The sequence below is a fragment of the Dendropsophus ebraccatus genome, chromosome 3, assembly GCF_027789765.1.
Source record: "Dendropsophus ebraccatus isolate aDenEbr1 chromosome 3, aDenEbr1.pat, whole genome shotgun sequence".
NCBI lineage: Eukaryota > Metazoa > Chordata > Amphibia > Anura > Hylidae > Dendropsophus > Dendropsophus ebraccatus.
The window spans coordinates 89,997,378-90,017,699 of record NC_091456.1 but is presented as its reverse complement, the minus strand read 5'-3'; the positions used below and the strand labels follow the sequence as shown (position 1 = coordinate 90,017,699).

General features: G+C 42.6%; 1 protein-coding gene across 1 annotated transcript in view; it reads right to left on the bottom strand.

Moving 5' to 3' along the window:
- Positions 1-2,158: 2,158 nt before the first annotated feature.
- LOC138785827 (tripartite motif-containing protein 14-like) overlaps positions 2,159-20,322 on the bottom strand; it is a 48,028-nt gene continuing 29,864 nt past the window's right edge. Inside the window, exons 4-6 of the mRNA XM_069962200.1 lie at positions 16,839-17,001; positions 11,561-11,653; positions 2,159-5,345 (exon numbers count right to left, since the gene is read on the bottom strand). Coding sequence (XP_069818301.1) covers positions 4,810-5,345; positions 11,561-11,653; positions 16,839-17,001 — 792 coding nt within the window. The 3' untranslated portion in view covers positions 2,159-4,809. The remainder of the gene's footprint in view (positions 5,346-11,560; positions 11,654-16,838; positions 17,002-20,322) is intronic.

Below are 20,322 nucleotides of genomic sequence, written 5' to 3'. Positions count from 1 at the left end.
TCATAGGGCGAAGAGGGAAAGTTTTATTATGCCTGGAGAGGGGCGGCAGCTTGTCATCAGGGTGGGTCTCTCTGTCTGTCAGTCATCCCTGCATTGCGCGCTGACAGACATAGACCCGTGACTACTCAAGATTGGCTCCCTGCCCAGATGACTAGTTGCTACCCCTCTCCCTGCCTCACAAGGCATAATAAAACGACTTTCACCTTTCATACCAGACGTGGCTGGTATGCTCCGAGCTGCATAGTAGATCTATATTGTGCTGCTGGGACCATATCGGCACAATCATGCTGATTGGTTTCCAGTTCCCACTCTTGGTCCCTCATACAGATGTCATGAAACTCCACATGGTATACACTCACTTTCTATGGAAAGGTAAAAGGGCTCATATAACAATCTTCGTCTAAAAATGAAGGTGGTATCTAGTTACCTAACATTAGATTATGCTTCCTGTCATCACTCAAAAGACATATTCGAGATTGAATCTATGATTCTTCCCACTTTACATATCTGATATTAGACTAAGGGCCCTATTCCACCGGACGATTATCGTTCGCATAATCGTTAACGATCTCAAACGACTGCTATTGCAAAAGACCTGAAAACGTTCACTCATTTCCATGGAACTATAATCGTTACTTATGATCGTATTTGCGATCGCTTTTTCTTCGCTATTTTTTCGCTATTCCGCTCGTATCTACTACAAACGACTGAACGATGTCTTATTCAATGCGAACGATTTGCGAACGAGCAACGATAAAAATAGGTCCAGGTCTTATAAAGCGATCAACGATTTCTCGTTCGGTCGTTAATCGTTAACTGCATTTCAACTGAACGATTATCGTTTAGATTCAAACGATTTAACGATAATCTGAACGATAATCGTCTAGTGGAATAGGGCCCAAAGAGTTGGCATATCCTTAGAGTCTGAGCACCTTATTACCTACCAAGCAGAGAGATCTGCCTCGTATGAATAAAAATATTTATTGAAAGACACTATTGCCATATGGAGGTCTAAGAAAAATGTACAAATTGCCATTTTGTCTTTTCAAATTCTGGTCGCTGTGGCATTCTCCATCTTTTGAAATGGGTTGCACAAACAGCCTGTTCAAAAATGGAAAGAGAAAGGAGCAAAAGTCAAAGTTCAATACAAACAGATTAAAAGCTTCTGCAAGTCACAGGTTGCAGCACCAGTTTATAAAAACTTAGTAGGTAAATTTGACCACTTCATGGGTACGAATGCCGCACATAAACGGTTATCTGAATTATACTACCTGTTAAAAGAATACTACTTAGGAGGAACTTCCCTGAAACTATTTGATGGATGGGAATCCCAGCTAAATATTTCAGGCCTAACAAGTAAATTATTAAAAGGACTTGGACTAGTAAGGAAAACTATGAGTAATGAAACATGGCGTAAAATGCACTTCAAGATTCTACATAGGGCAACATATGCCTTTTAATTTTTCCTCACAACCCCGCCCATTATCTACGTCATTGCCGGAAATGTCTTTTATCTAAAGCAAACTTAATCCATGCTTCATGGGAATGCCCATGTTTGCAACAATTGTAGCAAGAAACCTTATCTTTTACAAAAAAAAAGCCTGGGATATTGAAGTGGCGAAAGATTCTCCAGGAAGCATTTTACATTACATCCCTATTACACAGGGCGACTGAGAAGAGCAAACGAGCGGTCAGCGCTCTCTTGCTCCTCGTTCCCCGCTCACTGCAGCCGCTATTGCACACGTCGGCAGCGAGCAGGGGAGGCTGCCCGGGTGATCGCTAGATCGTCCGGGCAGCTTAAAGCATATAGCAGCGGTCTGCTGCCGCTGCTCCTATTCTGCGGCTCGCTGCTATATTAGTCGTTTGTCTTTCAACATGTTGAAGGACAAACGACTGCAAGAATCAGCTAACATCGTTCATGTCGGCTGATGGTCACCTTCTATTACACAACGCTATCCGTAGTAACGGCCAATAATCGTTTTGTGTAATAGGGCCTTCAAACATGCCAGATCCTACCAGTGGCCTTGCAAATTCTCCTGGTTTACATCTTACTTTATTGGTAGTCGTAAAACGCATCCTGAAACATTTCTACTTTCTTGGAACTTTTGCCTGTTGACAAGATAAACGACAAATCAAAAAGACACAGGAACGAAAAAAATCTATAAATGGCGTCTATTTATTTCCAGTGAATTGAATCCAGAGGAACGGAATTCTCTTATGGGTCTATTTAGATTCACAAAATGGTACTGTGAGGAGGACCTTGCAGATACACTGGGTAATCTCACATACAAAGAGTAGTTGAGAAAGGAGTGGCTGACCACACTGAGGTTTTATACCATAGAATATATCATTTTAGATTAAAAAATATACTTTACAATGTATTAAAGTATTAAGTGAGTAATTATTTTCTCTCTTGCTATATTAGAACATTATACAGAAAAAAACAAGATATACAGCACGATATATAATATTTTGATTGTTTTAATTGTTAAAACTTGAAAAAGCAGCTTTTTGAGAAATATTGAGACCATTTCAACTATAATATTGTACTTTATTGTCCTTGTTTTTTAATATTATTTCTGCAAAATAAAATATATATGTTTTAAAATAAAATAAAAAAAAAAAGGCTTCAGTAGGAGTGCATGAGCAGCTCAGATTTACTCAAATTGATGTAGAGGTGTGTGCCTCTACATCAGTCCATTGTGTCTGTGTGCTGCGAATTGCTCAGTTCAATGCAAAATAGTGCTAATTAAATGCTATGATTGAACATAGCTTAAAAGGATTATCCGGGTAACAAAAACAATAATCTAAACAATCCCCCTTCCCAAAACCACCCTATGTCTAATATACACGTATTACCTATCTTCCACCCTTTCCCTGTTTTTTTCCTTGTTCTTATCGACTCTTGCTGTCTAAAATACTCTACTCTAAGGATATGCGATCTCCCCTCTGGAGGCCGGGTTAGCAGTCTATTGACTTGGTAACCCGACCCCTAGAAAACATTATCTGCATCATCTTTAGCACCTGTGCTGCTTCCATAGACTTCTGTAATATGAAATTCTTGTCATATCTCTGCTTGCTGTCAGTAAATGCAGGCATATGTGCCTGTGTTTGTGTCACAGCGCTGTATATCGTAAGGGTAGGTTCACACTGCGAAATCCGCATAGATAAATTCCACCGGATTCCGTGGTTCGTACCCGTTCACGGCAGCGTGCATATCCTCCGTCTCCATAGACACAGCTGATTCCGTTTTCTGCCGAAATAATAGACATGTTCGAGCCATGGAATCAGCCGGAACCTACCCTAAGTGTTATGGATGTTCTTAGAATCTGGATGGATTTAGAATGCTTTCATTCACAGTCAGGAATCAGAGATCTAAACCTACGCTACACCTCCCACCCCTTGGTAAACAGATGGCCATTATGCAGCACATAGCTACACCATGTGCGCGTCAGCTCTGGTAGATCATGGAATACATACTTGGGTGATGTGATAAAATCTGTGAAAAAAACAGTCCTGTGTTTACTGTGCAATAGTAATGGCAGCAGTGGGCAGGAAAGAAAGCTAAGGGGGCGAGTACACAAACGGACCAATCAGGGAAATGCATGATGGGAAATGTAGTTTCCTATCTTGGTTATAGATTGGCTTGTAACTCAGGAATGGCAGCAGCTAGAAAGACAGGAGATGTCTCGAAATACTTCGGGGGACTTGGTGAGTAAGACCAGCTAGCATTTCATTTTTTTGCTCTTGGGGTGGATAAACCCTTTAAGGGATTTGCCTGCCTCTGAAGGGTGGAGCCCCAGTAAAAGCTTTGACCAATCATGTTCTTTGTTGCCCAGCAGTGAATCTGTGACTTGACAAACCATCTTATAGGGGAAGCCATTAGTTATGTAAAGAAAATAACCCTTATGTAGTGCACAATATATGAGATTACATGTTCTCACATGGACAACAGCTTCACCTTCTAAATAGATGTAAACAATGTGAATGTAAGTAGCTGCACTGAATAAATTTACTATGAGTCTGTGTAAACAGATGTGCGCCGATATTGTGTTTAAATGGCCACACAAGCAATACAGCGATCATTTGCATGGCTTGGCCATGTGATTGATCAAGCCTAGAGCTGAGCGAACCTGCCAGATTTCTGGTTCGTACGAACCAGAAATCTCGGCATCTGACTCCCGCGTTTTCTAAGGAACGCTTGGAAAACTGGGATACAGCCTGTGCCATAGGCTGTATCCCAGTTTTCTAGGCGTTCCTTACACTGTATCCACCCGCTGCACAGAGCCGGCAGACCGCGAATCAGATGCAGGTTCGCTCATCTCTAATCATGCCTTGTAAAGGCACCACAAGCAAACACTTATTTTGCTGGTCAGCACTCAGCCAGATATTAGTCCATGTAATGGTGCGTTTACACAGCCAGATTTATCTGACAGATTTCTGAAGCTAAAGCCAGGAACAGACTATAAACAGAGAACAGGTCATAAAGGAAAGACTGAGATTTCTGCTCTTTTTAGATCCATTCCTGGTTTTGGCTTCAAGAATCTGTCAGATAAATCTGTCTGTGTAAATGCACCATAAGAGGACATTATTCCCAAGCCAATGTTTATCAGTAAACCTTGTCAAATGCAAAGTATTTTCGCAATTGAAATATAAAATAGAACAGAATGTAAAAATATAGATAAAAAAGTTTCTTTTTCCAGACAGGTTGAATCCTTTAAATTCCCAGTTCTTTGGATAGATAAAAAATTAGCAGTGTGTAAACCTGGTAGAAAAATACAATATTTTTCGACCAATCAGGTTAAATTATTATGTCAGGCGACACATTGTGACTGACCCATCCCATAATCGCAGAGCTGGATGCAAAGGTTCAGTAAATCTACAGCGAAAGGTATGCAAATGTTTCATTCCAGAAGAGACATCAAAAAATGATAGAACTCCAGATTCATAGTTTAGAAATACGCCAACTTTTTCTGGAGGATTGGTCAGATGAATTGCTTTTCTCTCTCCTTTGTGGAAGGCCCAGAACTCGTAATCATATCTTTTTAAGCACCATGATCCACTGGTCCAACCAAGACGACTCAATTCTGTATCCCCTTTCCTTTGTATGGATGAGTACGTGATTCCAATCCACCACCCCTGTCCTGCCTGGAGGACATCTACTTCCCAATAGTGACTACCAGAGCAGTAGGAGTCTCTGCTTAGGATTTGCGTGAGTTTATCGAACCGTGGTGGGTGGCTAGAGTTAAATTTCCCTAACCAAGCACAATATACTGTGAGTAAGTCTTCAGAGAGCCTCAGTTTAGGGTGCATTGTGTCCGCATCTAAAGTAGGGGTTCTGGCATCTGTGGAGAAAATAAATAAAGGTACAGAGTTAAAGTAAAAGTTAAAAGTAGACAAACTATGATGCATTAAACATAAAATGAAATGGGGGTAAATATTGTTCTTCTTTAAGCTGACCTTTTTTTTTGTCAACTTCGGAACCAAAATAAGTCTGGACTATGCAAAAACAGAGGGTTAGATATTACCCTTCAGAGTAGTAACAAGTGCAGCTATTTCTCATTCTCTCCATTGTAGGGGTCGGGACAAGAGTTGAGCTGTTTGCCAGTAGTACACATAACTAGACCTCCTTTACTTCTTTGTCCAATCACAGCACAGCACATACTCTTTGCCATACCATGACATAGTGTTGTAGGAATGGACTAAACAGGCTTGCACTGTGCTGAGCTGATGATTTACATGGTACTAGATGACATGTGGAGGGAGAAGGGTTACTAATACACTGGGTTTGAAAGGTGCTATGTGAGCAAAAATGAAAGAAACATCAATAGGATCACAACAAAGAAAGGTAAGAAAGGGTAAGCACCACACTGTGACTAGCTGTCCCCTTACGTATTATCTCCCTCCCCTCACCTTGTAGACTGTAAGCCCCCACAGGCAGTGTCCTCTATCCCTATGTATCAATCTGCCATTCACCTTATTCATGTCACATGTTTTTGATTTTGTAATCCTGTTTGTAAACCCTTTGCTTGTCCTAAAATCAAGGGCACTTTAAATATAAATAATATTTTCTCACGAATCAGTCAGCTAGATAAAAAAAATGGACATCCACATTTATACAGAATATATGCCAGTCCTTAAAGCATAACTCTTGTCTCCAGTTCAGTTGTTTGCAATTATGCTCCATTCACTTCAATGGAAATGAGTTGCAAAACCTACACCCAACTGAAGACTAGAGTGCTGCTGTCTCTGGAAGAAAGATGCCATGTTTTGTCTAACGTTGGATAACCCCCTTAAAGGGGTTATCCAGCGCTACATAAACATGGCCACTTTTCCCTCGCTCTTGTCTCCAGGTCAGGTGTTTGCAAGTAGGCTCCATTTACTTCAATGGAACTGAGTTTGAAACCCCACCCAAGCTGGAGACAAGAGAGGGGAAAGAGTGGCCATGTTTTTGTAGCGCTGGATAACCCAAAGCAGTGACTGCTTTTGAACATTTTCTCTCTTGAAAACCACAGTTCCCAGAAGCTTATTGTGGCTCTTGTAGCCGCCCTGCACAGTACTTTGCCACTGACCTACAGCTCCTACTGCAGTGGCAACATGAGCAGAGTACACAGGATTTAAATGGGCACCGTCACTACAAATAGCTTCTAACATGTCTTCAGACATGTCAAACGTTATTGATCATAGCAGGTCTCACTGCTGACATCCGCTCTGATCAGGAGATATAGCCATGGAGAGATCGCAGCAGCACGATCCACTCCCAAGTCGGCTGCTCATTCTATTAATATTTTCTTATTCAGTAATATTGACGCAATGAGCAGCCGGGCAGAGAGTGTTTCACGGTGCCACTCTCTCCACAGCTATATCTTATGATTAGACCATCACTAGACCCATCAGAGAGGATCACTGGACCTATCGGACTCCGGCTCACATTGGCCCACCGGAGTCCGATAGGTCCAGTGATCCTCCATTGGCTCACATTGTGCTTTCTGTACTACCCCTGGTTTGGGGTTCTCCGGCCGGAGCCGCGGTCTTTACTCCCTAAAAACACGCTGTATAGAGTTGTGCCTAAAATATAGCACAACTCAATCAGGTGAGCCTCTTCCTTTTTTACTATTGGTGAGCTCCCTTACCCTACTCTTTTACACCAGGAGGCGCCCCTGTTTCTTCTTTTTTCTTTTTCATGATTAGAGCAAGTGAGACCTGCTATGATCAATAACGTTTGACATGTCATCAGACATGTCAAAAGTTATTTTGTTAGTGACAGATATGCTTTAAACCCAAGCCTATTTGGGCCTTAATGACCAGGCTAATTTTTCAAAATCTGACCTGTCTCACTTTATGTGCTTTGAGCTCAGTGATGCTTTAACGTATGCTAGCGATTCTGAGATATAATATATGGTACTTTATGTTAGTGGAAAAAAATTGGTCATTGTCTTGTGTTACGGGCAATCTGTGGGTGTTTACTGGCTATCTGTGGTGGTTACAGGCAGTCTGTGGCAATCTGTGGTGGTTATGGGCAATCTGGGGTGATTACATACAATCTGGGGTGTTTACTGGCTATCTGGGGTGGTGACAGCCAATCTGAGATGGTTATGGGTTATCTGAGTGGTTACAGGTAAACTGCAGTGGTTATGAGTAATTTGGGATGGTAACAGGTAATCCGGGCAATTGATTTTGGTGACAGGATAAATAATACCGGCACCATTTGGAACAAGCGATCACCGGTATATAGTATATACTGCTGATTGCTTGTAGCGGGACCAACCACTGTGGTCCCGGTACAGCAATCAGCGGTATATACCATATACCGCTGATCGCTTGTTCCAAATGGTGCCGGCACCTTTTATCCCGGCACCAAAATCAAGTGCCCTGGATTACCTGTTACCGATGGTGGATAGAATGGAGCTTTGATCATTTTTAGTAATCCATCACTGTGAGCAGAGTCTGTTCACAGTGATGGTGGCGGCCATCTTGGATCAGATGGCCGCCCGGGGAGGGGAGGGTCAGTGACTGGGTCACTTGGGTTAAACCAGGGGATGGGGGGGGGGTGACATGTTTTCATCTCCTCTCACGGTGAGAAGGGATGAAAGGGCTCAGCTGCGTCGGCAATGCTCATTACCATCGACTACTGTTATTAATGGCGACCGCAGGTGCGGAGACCGGCCAGGACGGACTACACACTCTGTCCCAAAGGTGGGGGCTGCGGGCCTTATTGGCGCCACTGCACTATTCTGTGCCATCGCCATAAAGAGCTGATGGCAGCAGAATAGAGCCCATTAGTGACTACCGTAAAAATCCGTATCGGCGGTCACTTATAACATAATACATGTATTCTCTGGGTCACTACAGTTACGGCGATACCAAATTTGTGTAGTTTTTTTTTTAACTATTACCACAATAGAAACTATCTTCCTAGCAAAAATCCACAAAAACTGTTGCCACATTGCAAGATCCATAGCGTTCTTATCTTTTGCGCAACAGAGCTGGTTTCGGGCTTATTTTTTGCGGGAAGATGTAGGTGGTGTAGTTTCTATTGATACCAAGTTTTACATATATATGACTTTTTTATCTCTTTTACGACATATTTTCTAAAACAGATTGATAAAATACAGCAATTCTGTTTTTTTTTTTTTTTTTTTTTTTTTTTTTTTTTTACAGCTTGTGTCATGTGATATAATTAATGATATAGATTTATAGATTGGGTTGTACAGACGTGGCAATACCAAACATTTTTTTGATCTGTTTTATGTAAAGTTTTATTGTGTATAGGAAATGTAATGCATTTTTATTGGGGGGGGGGGGGGGGTGTGTTGTTTAGGTGCACTTTTTTTTTTTACTTTTACACTAGTGTACATTACTGTACAAAAGTGTAATACTAAACAGTGATCATTGTTTACTGATACATTACCCTGCACTACTACTGTAGGTAGGGCAGTGTATTGTATATGTCAGCTACATGCTGACAGGCAACCTGCTCAGCCATACCTCTGCTATGGCTGAGCAGAGGCATATCCATGGTAAGCGCAGGGGCCGACCAAAAACCATTAGCATGACAGCGGCATTTAACTGGTTAAACTACCCGGAACAGAGGATCCTCCGCTCCGGGTAGTTATAGGGCAGTCAGTGTAACAGCTGATCCCCCGCTCTGCCGCTGCAGGGGGGCAGCAGGGCATTCCAATACATCCGCTGTAAAGATAACAAATGTTATCTTTCTGGTTAAATTTTTAAATTACAGTAATACCTCGGTTTCTGAACACCTCGGTATCCAAACAAAATCAGGGGAGATAGCTGTCAGCAAACTGTTATTGAGGTGTTTGGGAACACCAAGATTACAGGAGCAGAGATTCCTGTCATTATGTTCCAAACAGGTGTTCTCTGCAGCAGAGAGAGAGGCAGGAGCCGGCGGCTCTTTGAACTTTTTGAGCTGCCTTTGTTTCTCTCAGCTGCGGGGAAAAGCCCCTCCAGCCTGCCCCAGCTCACAGCACCCTTCTCCAGGCCGCCGGCCCCCCACACCGCTCACCTGGCAGATTCCGTCTCCCTCTTTCCCCGGCCGTCACTGCTGGCCCCCCCCAGCCGCAACTGCCAACTCTCCATGCTGCAAGGATGAACCTCGACTGCCCGCCCCACCTCCTGTCACCCCTCTCCAGACTCCTGAATTGTCCTCTGGTGTGGGAAGTTCAAAAGACTGACAATTCCCGTCGGGAATTCCCGCTGCAGCAGATGGAGATCTAGAGGTCAAGCATCAGCGGCCTGGAGAAGGGTGCCGGGAGCTGCTCCAGGCCAGTAGAGCAGTCGCCTGCAGCTGGGAAAATGCAAGGGCGCGTGGTTATGACGGAATGCCCCACTCCTTTACAGTAAGTAGTGGTGCAAGATGCATCACTACTTACTGCTTGTCTTTACACTCTGTGGGCCGTGTCCTCTGCACCTGATGCATGGAGCATAAAAACCAATTAAAGACATTTACATTGTTCCCTATGGGGACACACAGCTCGGTTCTCGAACCGCATGGCTCATGAACAGCCTTCCAGAACAAATTGTGTTTAAGAACAGAGGTATTACCATACTAATTTATTATTTGGATGAGATTATGTTATTGGTGGTTCACATGGAGAATGTACACTGCCTGCTTGACATTAGCTGACACGCAAGTTATCAGTGCCTTAAAGAGAACAAGGAACCCACTACAGCTAAAGCCCACCACCACATATTGTTTTAAGATAACGCTGTGTTTTTCAATGGGCATGCCCATCCTGTATAGTGATTACACCACAGGGTGTCTGCACTGCTAGAGAAAAAGAGTAATAAGAGACTGTGCATGTCTTTCCTGGACTACCAAGAATTATTGCCCCTGAAAAATGTTTTTCATATGAGACTCTGGTAACATTAGTTATCAGTGTGAATGGAATTAAAGTTGGTTTTGGCTATTTATCAGACTGGTTAGTCTGGAAAATTGTTTTTTGTTAGTCTCTTTTCTTTATATGTTTTCCTAAAGAGTACCTCTATATAGCTATATAGCTTAAAGGGGTACTCCAGCGGGGGGGGGGTATATTGGGATCTGGCCGGGGAGGAGGTGGCTGAGAGAAAAGACGTCCACTCACCTCCCCGGATCCAGCGGCGGGTCCCGTATCGCGGCGCTCCGGTTCCCGTCCGCTTCCTGGTGTCTGACGCGGGCTCGAGACGTGATGTCTCAAGTCCGCTCAGCCAGTCAGTGACAGAGGCAGGATCCGTTTCAAGTCCGCTCAGATCCCGCCTCTGTATCTGTGCTATGAATCTCCTGGAGTAAGGAAAGTACCTGACTAAGGGTGGTATTACATGGGCCGATGGGGACCCGATAATACCTGCTAGATCGGCGCTCGTTTACTGGGCCTATTACACAGCCCGATAATCGTTCAACAAGGGCTGCAGGGACATCGTTACCGATGTCCTTGCAGCCCTTGTTTAAACTGTATACATACCTATCCAGGCTGGAGGGCTCCTTTCCTCTGTGCTTCTCCCCAAGTCCAGCGTGCTCCAGATTCACAGCGGCTTGTCTCAGCTGACAGGCTGCCTGTCAGCTGAAACAAGCTGCTACGAATCTGGAGCGCACGGAACCCGGGGAGGAGCACAGAGGAAGAGGAGCCCTGCAGCCTGGATAGGTAATGTATTCCTCTTTTCATATCGTCAGCGTCGTCCGTGCACCGCTATTACACGTAGCGGTACGCTGTTGACGCCCGACAATTATACGTCAGAACCTATATCAATGATCAGCCGGTGATAACGATCATTGGCTGATCGTTGTCTTTATTACACGGAATGATAATCGGCCGGATGAGGCCTATTCGGCCGATTATCGTTCCGTGTAATAGTAGACAAAATTCCTTATGTAATGACCCTAAACCATCCATTACTCAAAAGTTTATAATTAAGAAATAATCACAGCTCACTGCAATTGTGTTCTTTATTGTACAATACTGACATCTAGAGTCTAAATACATGAAATATATTTCAGTAATGACTATGTTCAAAGATGCAGACCCCGGTTATATGAAATCACATACAAAGTGACCGTAGCACTTACATTTTAACAGCGACAACCTATTTCCATAGGGCGATGTTTTAATTAGTTTCCCAGGATTTTGGGTTGATCTTGAGTTTGGACCATCAACAGCATCTGAAAAGATAGAAACATTATTTTTTTATTTTTTTTTGTAATAGTAAGTATTCACTTACTATTACTGTATTAGCTAGAGCATATAGCCGATGTATAGATTGGATCTTTTGTCTAATAGGTTGTCTAATAGACCAAGTGTGCCCTTACCTGTACAAGGTTTAGGAATAGCAAGAAACAGCAGATTTTTTAATTATTAAAGTAAATTACAAATCTATATAACACCAGTTGATTTGAAAGAAAAATGTTTTACTGGACAACCCCTTTAACATACAAGCATCAGAACACTAAGTTTGGTTCTTCAAAAGCTATAATGTATGTATTATAGTATACCTCTAAATAATACAGATGTACAGTTACCAAATAATATTTTTTTTATCACCATATATACAGCAATCATACTGTTGAAAAAAATCCCACTATACTAAGTCCAACATTACCAATAATACCACTTTATAGAAGCAAAACCAGGCCAAAAATATTGAGCATGTTTATTATTTTGACAATTGTAATCAATTATGGCCGTTATTCTATACAGTGTATGTACGCTCAAAATTACCTCAAAAATACGTCAGTATTTTGGTATTATTTACTGTGTGTGAACATAGCCTTAATGTTATGACTGATCGGCATATTATACTCAGTAAAGAACCATATAATACATGGTAAAAAGGTGTAATATTGGTTTGTTCTTTCTTTAGTTAAACTCAAAGAAAAAGGGAAGAGTTGGCTACAAAGCTGGAGTCGGTTTCGCATCGGTTAACAATAAACGATCACAAACTAGCGCTTTTGGGAACGACCGAAATCGTTCACCATAACACAATAACCATAAGAACAATAGTTGTTAGTTACAATTGTTACATTGATTGTCCAATCCAAGCAAAAGAACGGACGATGTGTATATACACGGAAGATTAGCAAGTATTTAGTGAACATTAAGCAAACAATGGGGGAAATTTATCAAGGGTTTTGCCCCCATTTTTTGGTGAATAATTGCATTTTTCACCCATTTTTTGTTCTATTTATGAACCAGTATTCGACAGCGAATATTTTTTAGACGTGACTTTTTTTTTTATCGGCCTGTTTTGAGTATTCACCCAAAAGTTTGTATAATCTGGGATTAGCGCTCAATTTATCATTTGCGACTTTTTAAAAAGTCGCACAAACAGGCGCAGGCTTACGTCTGGTCAGTACCAGGTGAATATAACTGCGCAATATTTGCAACTTTTAGTGCAACTTTTTTGTGACTTTTTACTTAGATACATTACTATGGCAGTGCTACATGTTAATAAATCAGTCACAAGATATTGGAACAAAATACACACCAGAATAGCTGCACATATTAGACTCCTTAATAAATGTCCCACCATGATTTTATGGTCAGCTTAACAGGTGTGATCAGTAACACACAAAGGATTTTTCGATCGTTGTCTGCAAACACATCGATAATCTGCAAACCGATAATCGTTTAAATTTAAACAATATAATGATTTTTCCACTATAATTACCCTGAATGATGGGGCCCTAGCTGTAGATTTTCCCAGAGAGATTCTGACCTGATTCAAAGGACAACACACTTATATAGTGCTCCCTCCATATATCTGGTGCACGACTTGGAGGCTATTCAGGACTTAATGAATTTGGAGGGGACCACCTGCCTTCAGTTTTCAATACTTTATTAGGTGAATGGAAATGATCACAGTATGTAGAATAGAATAGAGTATTTTCCCATAAAATTATTAGAATGCTATACAGTGGCTCAAGAACGCCGTACTCACTAGCACTTTTGACCAAACACCGGCCTCTTGTTTACATAAAGATACTAAGATATCAAGTGTAAGAAGAATGTTTAAACCAAAGAGTAAGGGTCCTATTCCACGGGTCGAGCAGGGCCCGATTAACGATGTAAATGATGTTTACTGGGCCTATTCCACGGCCCCGATGATCGTTAAGCGAGGGCTGCAGGGACATCGTTACCAATGTCCTTGCAGCCCTTGTTTCATACATTACCTGTCCGGGCTGCAGGTCTTCTCCTTCTTCCTCCCGGTCCTGCGCCACAGCAGCTTCAGAGCGGGGCTGTTTGAACTGACAGACCGCTCAGCCAATCACTGGCCGCGGTGGTTCCGGCCAGTCATTGGCTGAGCGGCCTGTCAGTTCAGACAGCCCCGCTCCGAAGCTGCTGTGGCGCGGGACCAGGAGGAAGAAGGAGAAGACCTGCAGCCCGGACAGGTAATGTATGATGCTGCTGAAATCATCGGTCGCCGCCACGTACCGCTATTCCACTATAGCGATGCGCTGGTGGCGAATGATGATTTTAAGTCTAAACCTAAATAAACCTAAATGAATCGCTCCGATTCGGCCGATTATCGCTCTGTGAAATAGGCCCCTAAGGATGCAGAGACATAACTTGCAAGCTTGTTGTCCCCAGTGTAAAATATAGAGATGTGGGGAGATTTATCAACAGGGGATTTTTCTAGGTGTGGTCTATTTCTGCTTTGCCAAGAATAGACAGGTCTATTTAGAGTGCAATTTACTATCAGGGATAAGCCTGGTCTATTTTCTGTGGTGCAGATTTGTTTGGCTCAGAATTGTCTCTAAATAGTCTCAGAATTGTCTCTAAATCGTCTCATTGGCTCTGGTTCGCCTCCTGGGTAATGAGCATTTTCTTCTCCCTTTCTTTCTCAGATACCAGCATGCAGAGGATTACGTCGGATTCGTTTGGACTTTTTCGATGACCGGCGGACTTTACTGTTCAATAAAATAGTCAATAAAGGGCCGTGGGGGTGTTGTGTGGGTATTTGAATAAAAACATTTTCTAGGTGGGTTGTGTTTTCTTTCATTACTTTACAGGCTTAGTAGTGGAAGCTGTCTGATAGACGGAATCCATTACTAAGTCAGGGCGTAGTGTTAGCCGGTATAAAATGGCTAACACTAACCCCCCCATTATTACCTCAGTATCCAATGCCACCAGGGGTACTGGGAAGAGTCGGGTGCCAGTGGTCCCGCAGCGTCAAAATTGGCGCTCCTGGACCGGGCGGCAGCAGGCTGGTAATATTTAGGCTGGGGAGGGCCTAAACCAATGGCTTTTCCCACCCTGGTGTTACCAGGCTGCTGCTGCTTGGTTTTTAACCCGGCTGGTTATGATAATAGGGGGAACCCTATGCGTTTTTTTTTTAAATAAAAAAAATTCGAAAAAAAACGCATAAGGTTCCCCCTATTTTCATTGGTTTAGGCCCTCCCCAGCCTAAATATTACCAGCCTGCTGCCGCCCCAGTCCAGGAGCGCCAATTTTAAGGCTCCAGGACCACTGGCACCCGGCTCTTCCCAGTACCCCTGGTGGCATTGGGTACTGGGGTAATAATGGGGGGATTAGTGTTAGAGAAAATGTATTTATCCAAATAAAAACACCCCCACACCCCTTGTTGACCATTTTATTGAACAGTAAAGTCCGCCGGTCATCGATGTAGTCCAAATGAATCCGCGGTAATCCTCTGCATGCCGGCATCTGAAAAAGAAAAGACACAAGCAAAAACAAATAGCAAGTAAGGGGTTAAGTCCCAGGGAACCAGACTGTAACTCCCATGCCTATGCTGGAGGTCACTCAGCTTTCCCAGCATCCTGTAAGGTTAACCCTTACAGGATCCTGGGAAAGCTGGGTGACCTCCAGCATGGGCATGGGAATTACAGTCTGGCTCCCAGGGACTTAACCCCCTGGGGACCAGACTGTTCTGGCACTGCACCTGCACCAGCAAGGAAGGGGGTTAAGTGCCCCATTCCTTGCTGGGGCAGATGCAGTGCGATCTCCATGGGGAAGGGGGGGTTGATGCTAGGGGCTGGGGGTTACCTGCTGAGTCTTCTTCAGCAGTTGGCAGCAGTCCCCGAATGTCCCAGTAAGCACCGCCCCCGTGGCGATAAGCCCCGCCCCGAAATTGGTGCGGGCATAGGGCAGGGAGTCCCAGCTTAATTAAGGGGATTCCCTGCTTCTGTACTGCAAGGAGGGGTGCGCTAAGCACCCCTCCTTACTGTACAGCCACAGGGGGTTAGTAGTGATGCTCCTGCATCACTACTTAACCCCGTACACTCCGTGGACCGGGTGCAGTGCACCCGACCCGCGGAGCAAACTGGCTCCACATTATAGGTGGTGAAATAGACCACATCTAGTGTGGAGTGAGTTTGCGACACATGTGCGACTATTTTAGATAGTCGCACATGATAAATCATGCCTACTTTCAGCAGTAAGCTGAAGTAGGCATGATCAGTCTATTTTGGGGAAAAGTCACAAAATTTTGCGCAGCTATGCGGTTGCTCAAAATTTTGCGACTTTTCCACTCCAAAAAAAAGGTGTACATTTTTGATGCTTGGGTCTGAATGAACCAGAGTGTGCTCGAGATTCGCTTATCTATAGTCAGAAATAATAATTTGGTCTTCTTATGTCGTGGAGGGGCTGGTGAACCAACCAAACAACAGGACCCAGATGGAGTTGCCTCTGCATCCTCCAAAAAAAAAAACAAGAAAACAATCCCCTTGAAATGAATGTTCAAACCACAAAAGTGATAACTGAAGGCCTACCGATTATAGGATTTCTGGTAAAAATAACGTTTTTGGAGGTGGAAATAGAAATTGCAATTTACTTTATATTTAGGAAGACTCTTCTAATTCCAGGCAATATGCACCATTTTTGCACATATGCCCTGTCTATCTGCTTACAGCTGGCAGCTTCATGCCATTCAGGGACCATGACATAGCTCATAGAAGACGACCAATACATTTTTCACATTAACAGTCATCTAGTCTAGATCAGGGGCGGCCTTCTAAAGGAGACAGTTATTCAGTGTTTTTGAAGAAGGAATACAAATGACTTCTTCATGTAACAATTTAAGTTTTCTATGACAGCAAGTACAACATCTCTACATGTTCAAATGTGACATTGTGCATGTGTGAGGCACCATGGACTTATACTAAGGTTTTGCTTATGTGATCAAGGGGCTGGCTTAAGTGCAAGGAGAAGACCAAGCCAAAGCACTATATACTATATGTGAGTGCTGGCATAATGTTTCCTGCAAATATCACACAATATCACATATAAAAGAACAGTTTACATTGGATATAAGGAAACTGAATACTGCCCTAATTAGGTCTAGATCAGGGGTGGTCTCCTGGTATGGTCTTATAAAGAAGTCACACTTACCTTTTTGAAGGCGGATTGGAATTGGCTCCTTAAGTGAAGTTTTTAGGTTTTCTGTGAAGGCATTATAGTATTTCTCTACATGTTCAAATCTGACAGGGACCGGATGCAACTGCTCAGCCGGAGTTGACTGATTCTTCATTTCTTTTTCAACTGAAATATAATCCTAAATGAAAGCACAGGCCGTTTATAGAATGGATAACAGTAAGAAGGTGAAGGACACAGTGTAAACACGAAATAAAGTTTTTGTTTTTGTTTTTTTTTAAAGGATTTTGTTCTTCACCTAAAATTATTGCAGGTAAAAGTGATTTATTTAATAAAATAGAGATCAAGATATTTTGTAAGATGAGTTTAGTTGCAAAACAAAAAAGGTGCGGGGATATTTCAGAATTTCGTATAGGAACGTAACGTTGCTTTAAAGAGATCACAGGCCCAGGGCATGGACACTCTAGACCACGCCTCATTGACTTGGCCACTGCAAATTGAAAGATCACTTTTTACCCTAACCAAACCATTGAGCACATTTTAAAAGACATGGCCAGGAAGGACATACTTTTATAAAACGGACAGTACCAGCGGATTGGGGGATGGGTTGGTGGATGCAGTAGAGCTTTAAACCAGGGGTGAAGCGAGGTGGGGGGGGGGGCAGGGGGGACAGCTGCCCTGGGTGCAGGGCTGAGGGGGGCGCCACTCTTCCCCATACACAATTCCACTAACCTGTTACTGACTCCTCTCTGTGCAGAGAGCTGCCAGCCTGGCTGTACAGTAACTGCCCGTCACAATAGCAGTGTGTGAGCTCAGCAGGACAGTGGATGGGGCAGACTAGGTGCTGAAGCTGACCTACTGAGGACCTTCCACTCAGACTACAGAGTGGGTACAGTGTACATGGTCCTGTTACATTCAGGGGGTACAGTATACAGGGTCCTGCTATATTCAGGGGGTACAGTGTACATGGTCCTGTTACATTCAGGGGGTACAGTGTACATGGTCCTGTTACATTCAGGGGGTACAGTGTACATGGTCCTGTTACACTCAGGGGGTACAGTATACAGGGTCCTGCTATATTCAGGGGGTACAGTGTACATGGGCCTGTTACATTCAGGGGGTACAATATACATGGTCCTGTTTAAGGGGTACAGTATACATGGTCCTGTTACATTCCAGGGGAACAGTACACATACTGGACTCTCCCATATAGTCTGCAGTGTGGTAATACTCTGCAGAGCCAGTGATAACCAAGTATCTGCACTATAGTCACACTGTGGCAGTATTGATTATATTGGTGCTTGCTTAGTGGTAGCATACATTTGTCCCTTACTCTAAGGCTAGGTTCAAATTAAAAGCTATATACCTCAGTACTTTTGAGTAAAAATAAAACAGATGTGTGAACAGATAGAAAATAGTCCGTATTTTGCAAAAGCAGTCAATAAATAATGAGCGTGTATATTATTTACTGCTGTAATTTTCAAACACCTACGTATTTTCACCTCAAAAAATGTTGTCTGAACATAGCCTAGAAGTCTGTTTTATTTTCTTCCTTGAGTTGCTGTGAGAGATACATAGTGGGGCAGAGGGTAGTGTTGATGCTGAGTGTCCACTGACAGGATACTCAGCAGGTATCGTATAGTGGCCTTACAGTGTGCAGTTATGTCTGTCAACGCTGAGGTGTGTGTGTAGGGGAGGTGGGGGGGGGGGATGCCAAACTGAACTTTTGCCCTGGGTGCAGGAAAGGGTAGCTATAGCTCTGCTTTAAACACACAAAGCTCTATTCCGCATTCCTTATGTAATTTTTGAGGTAAAAATTAAGTCTATTTTGAGGATTGGCCGCCAGTCAATGCAATAACAGCTGCTGGTACATTAGTCTAGGTCAGGTGGACTAATTGCCCTTAAGATGTGTCTTTAATTGAAAAGCCCATTGCATTTAATTGTAAAAACGGAGAAAGAACAATGAAAAAAGGAAAAACTGTGTGTGAACAACTAAAAAATAACGCCCAAAAGACATCCGAAAATAATTGACATGATCATTATTTTGACATCCATGCAAATAACGTCCGTCATTTTATGCACTGTGTGCATTGTAAGTCCATCATTCCACTGACTTTAATACATTGTATTGCAGTCGGTGCGTAAAAGTGGTGAAACAAAAAACTGTACAGTTATGATTGGAGATCATACCAAAACGAACTTACCCAACCAAGATTTGTTACAAACTTTGCCAAACGGTTTGTAAAAACCCGGTCTGGACATTGTCGTACATTACATTACATCAAAAGCCCAGGTGAAATAATCCCTTGCAGCTGGCTATCATTTGCAAGGCACCCACCAAGAAAGTCAGCTCCTGTACAGTAAACTGAATACATACATGTAGGCAAGTTTATCTGCTTGTGCTCCCAGAATGTAGAGAAATACTTTTATTCTATTGAATGAAGTGTCAAAGAGGCTTTCCCAAGCTTCTGATTTGCTGTAAGCTGGAATGCCTTCTCTCTCCCCCCTCCCTGTTGATTGACACCAAACAGGTGTCAAAAGAATTCTGGCGCACTTTCGATCTAATTAACAACAAAAAATCTAATTCAAAAAGTCGCATCTAATTTGGATAGTCTTGTCTAAAAAAGCTTCATAAATTCATATAAGATTTATTTTGAGCGCAAACTAGATATATTAGACTAAAAACAGGCGCAATTTGTTTGATAAATGTCCCCCAATGTGTCTCCTTATCCTAGCAGCTATCTAACAGTGTCAGCAGTTTGGAATGTGAATTATAGCTGACACCCTTTAAAGCGAATGTACCATCTAGTGATGAGCGAATAGTGAAATATTCGAATATTCAAATATATAATATAATATATTTAAATATTCGACTATTCGATCGAATATTTGATCCTGTCAGGGATGAGGGGCTTTAGTATAATTTTAGGACACAGAGAGGATAGTGTTAATATGATTCTCAATAACACATGATTTACAAAATGCTGATGTTGCTCATCAGGTTGGGTCACTCTGACCCAACTTCAGGACACTTATCTGTGTTCTGGTTTACAGAGCACAGATAGGGAGCTACAGAGACATCATAATTGAAGATAACTTGATTGAATAAACAATAACAAACTGATTAGCGGGGAATCGATCGATACCAACCTTTAACCAACCATGATTGGATGTTATTCTTATTAATTTCCCTTACTCTGCAAATAAGATATTTAATTAAAGTCTATGGGAACAAGTATTTGATTATTGAAAAACATCTATTTGACCACTTGGAAGTTCACCAAGTCCACAATGACACCTCAGGAAATGATACCAACACCACTGGAATGCAACTGGGACAGCAGGGAAAGCATATAACACCCCAAAATCCCAGTGAGCCCTCTAAAAAATTGCATGTAGGTACATACAGGTGAATTACCTGGTTATTAAAGGGTGTATGAATATTTTATAGGTACAGCTGGTCGGCTGTATTATGTAGGACGTAGCACTTGCTAAACAGAGT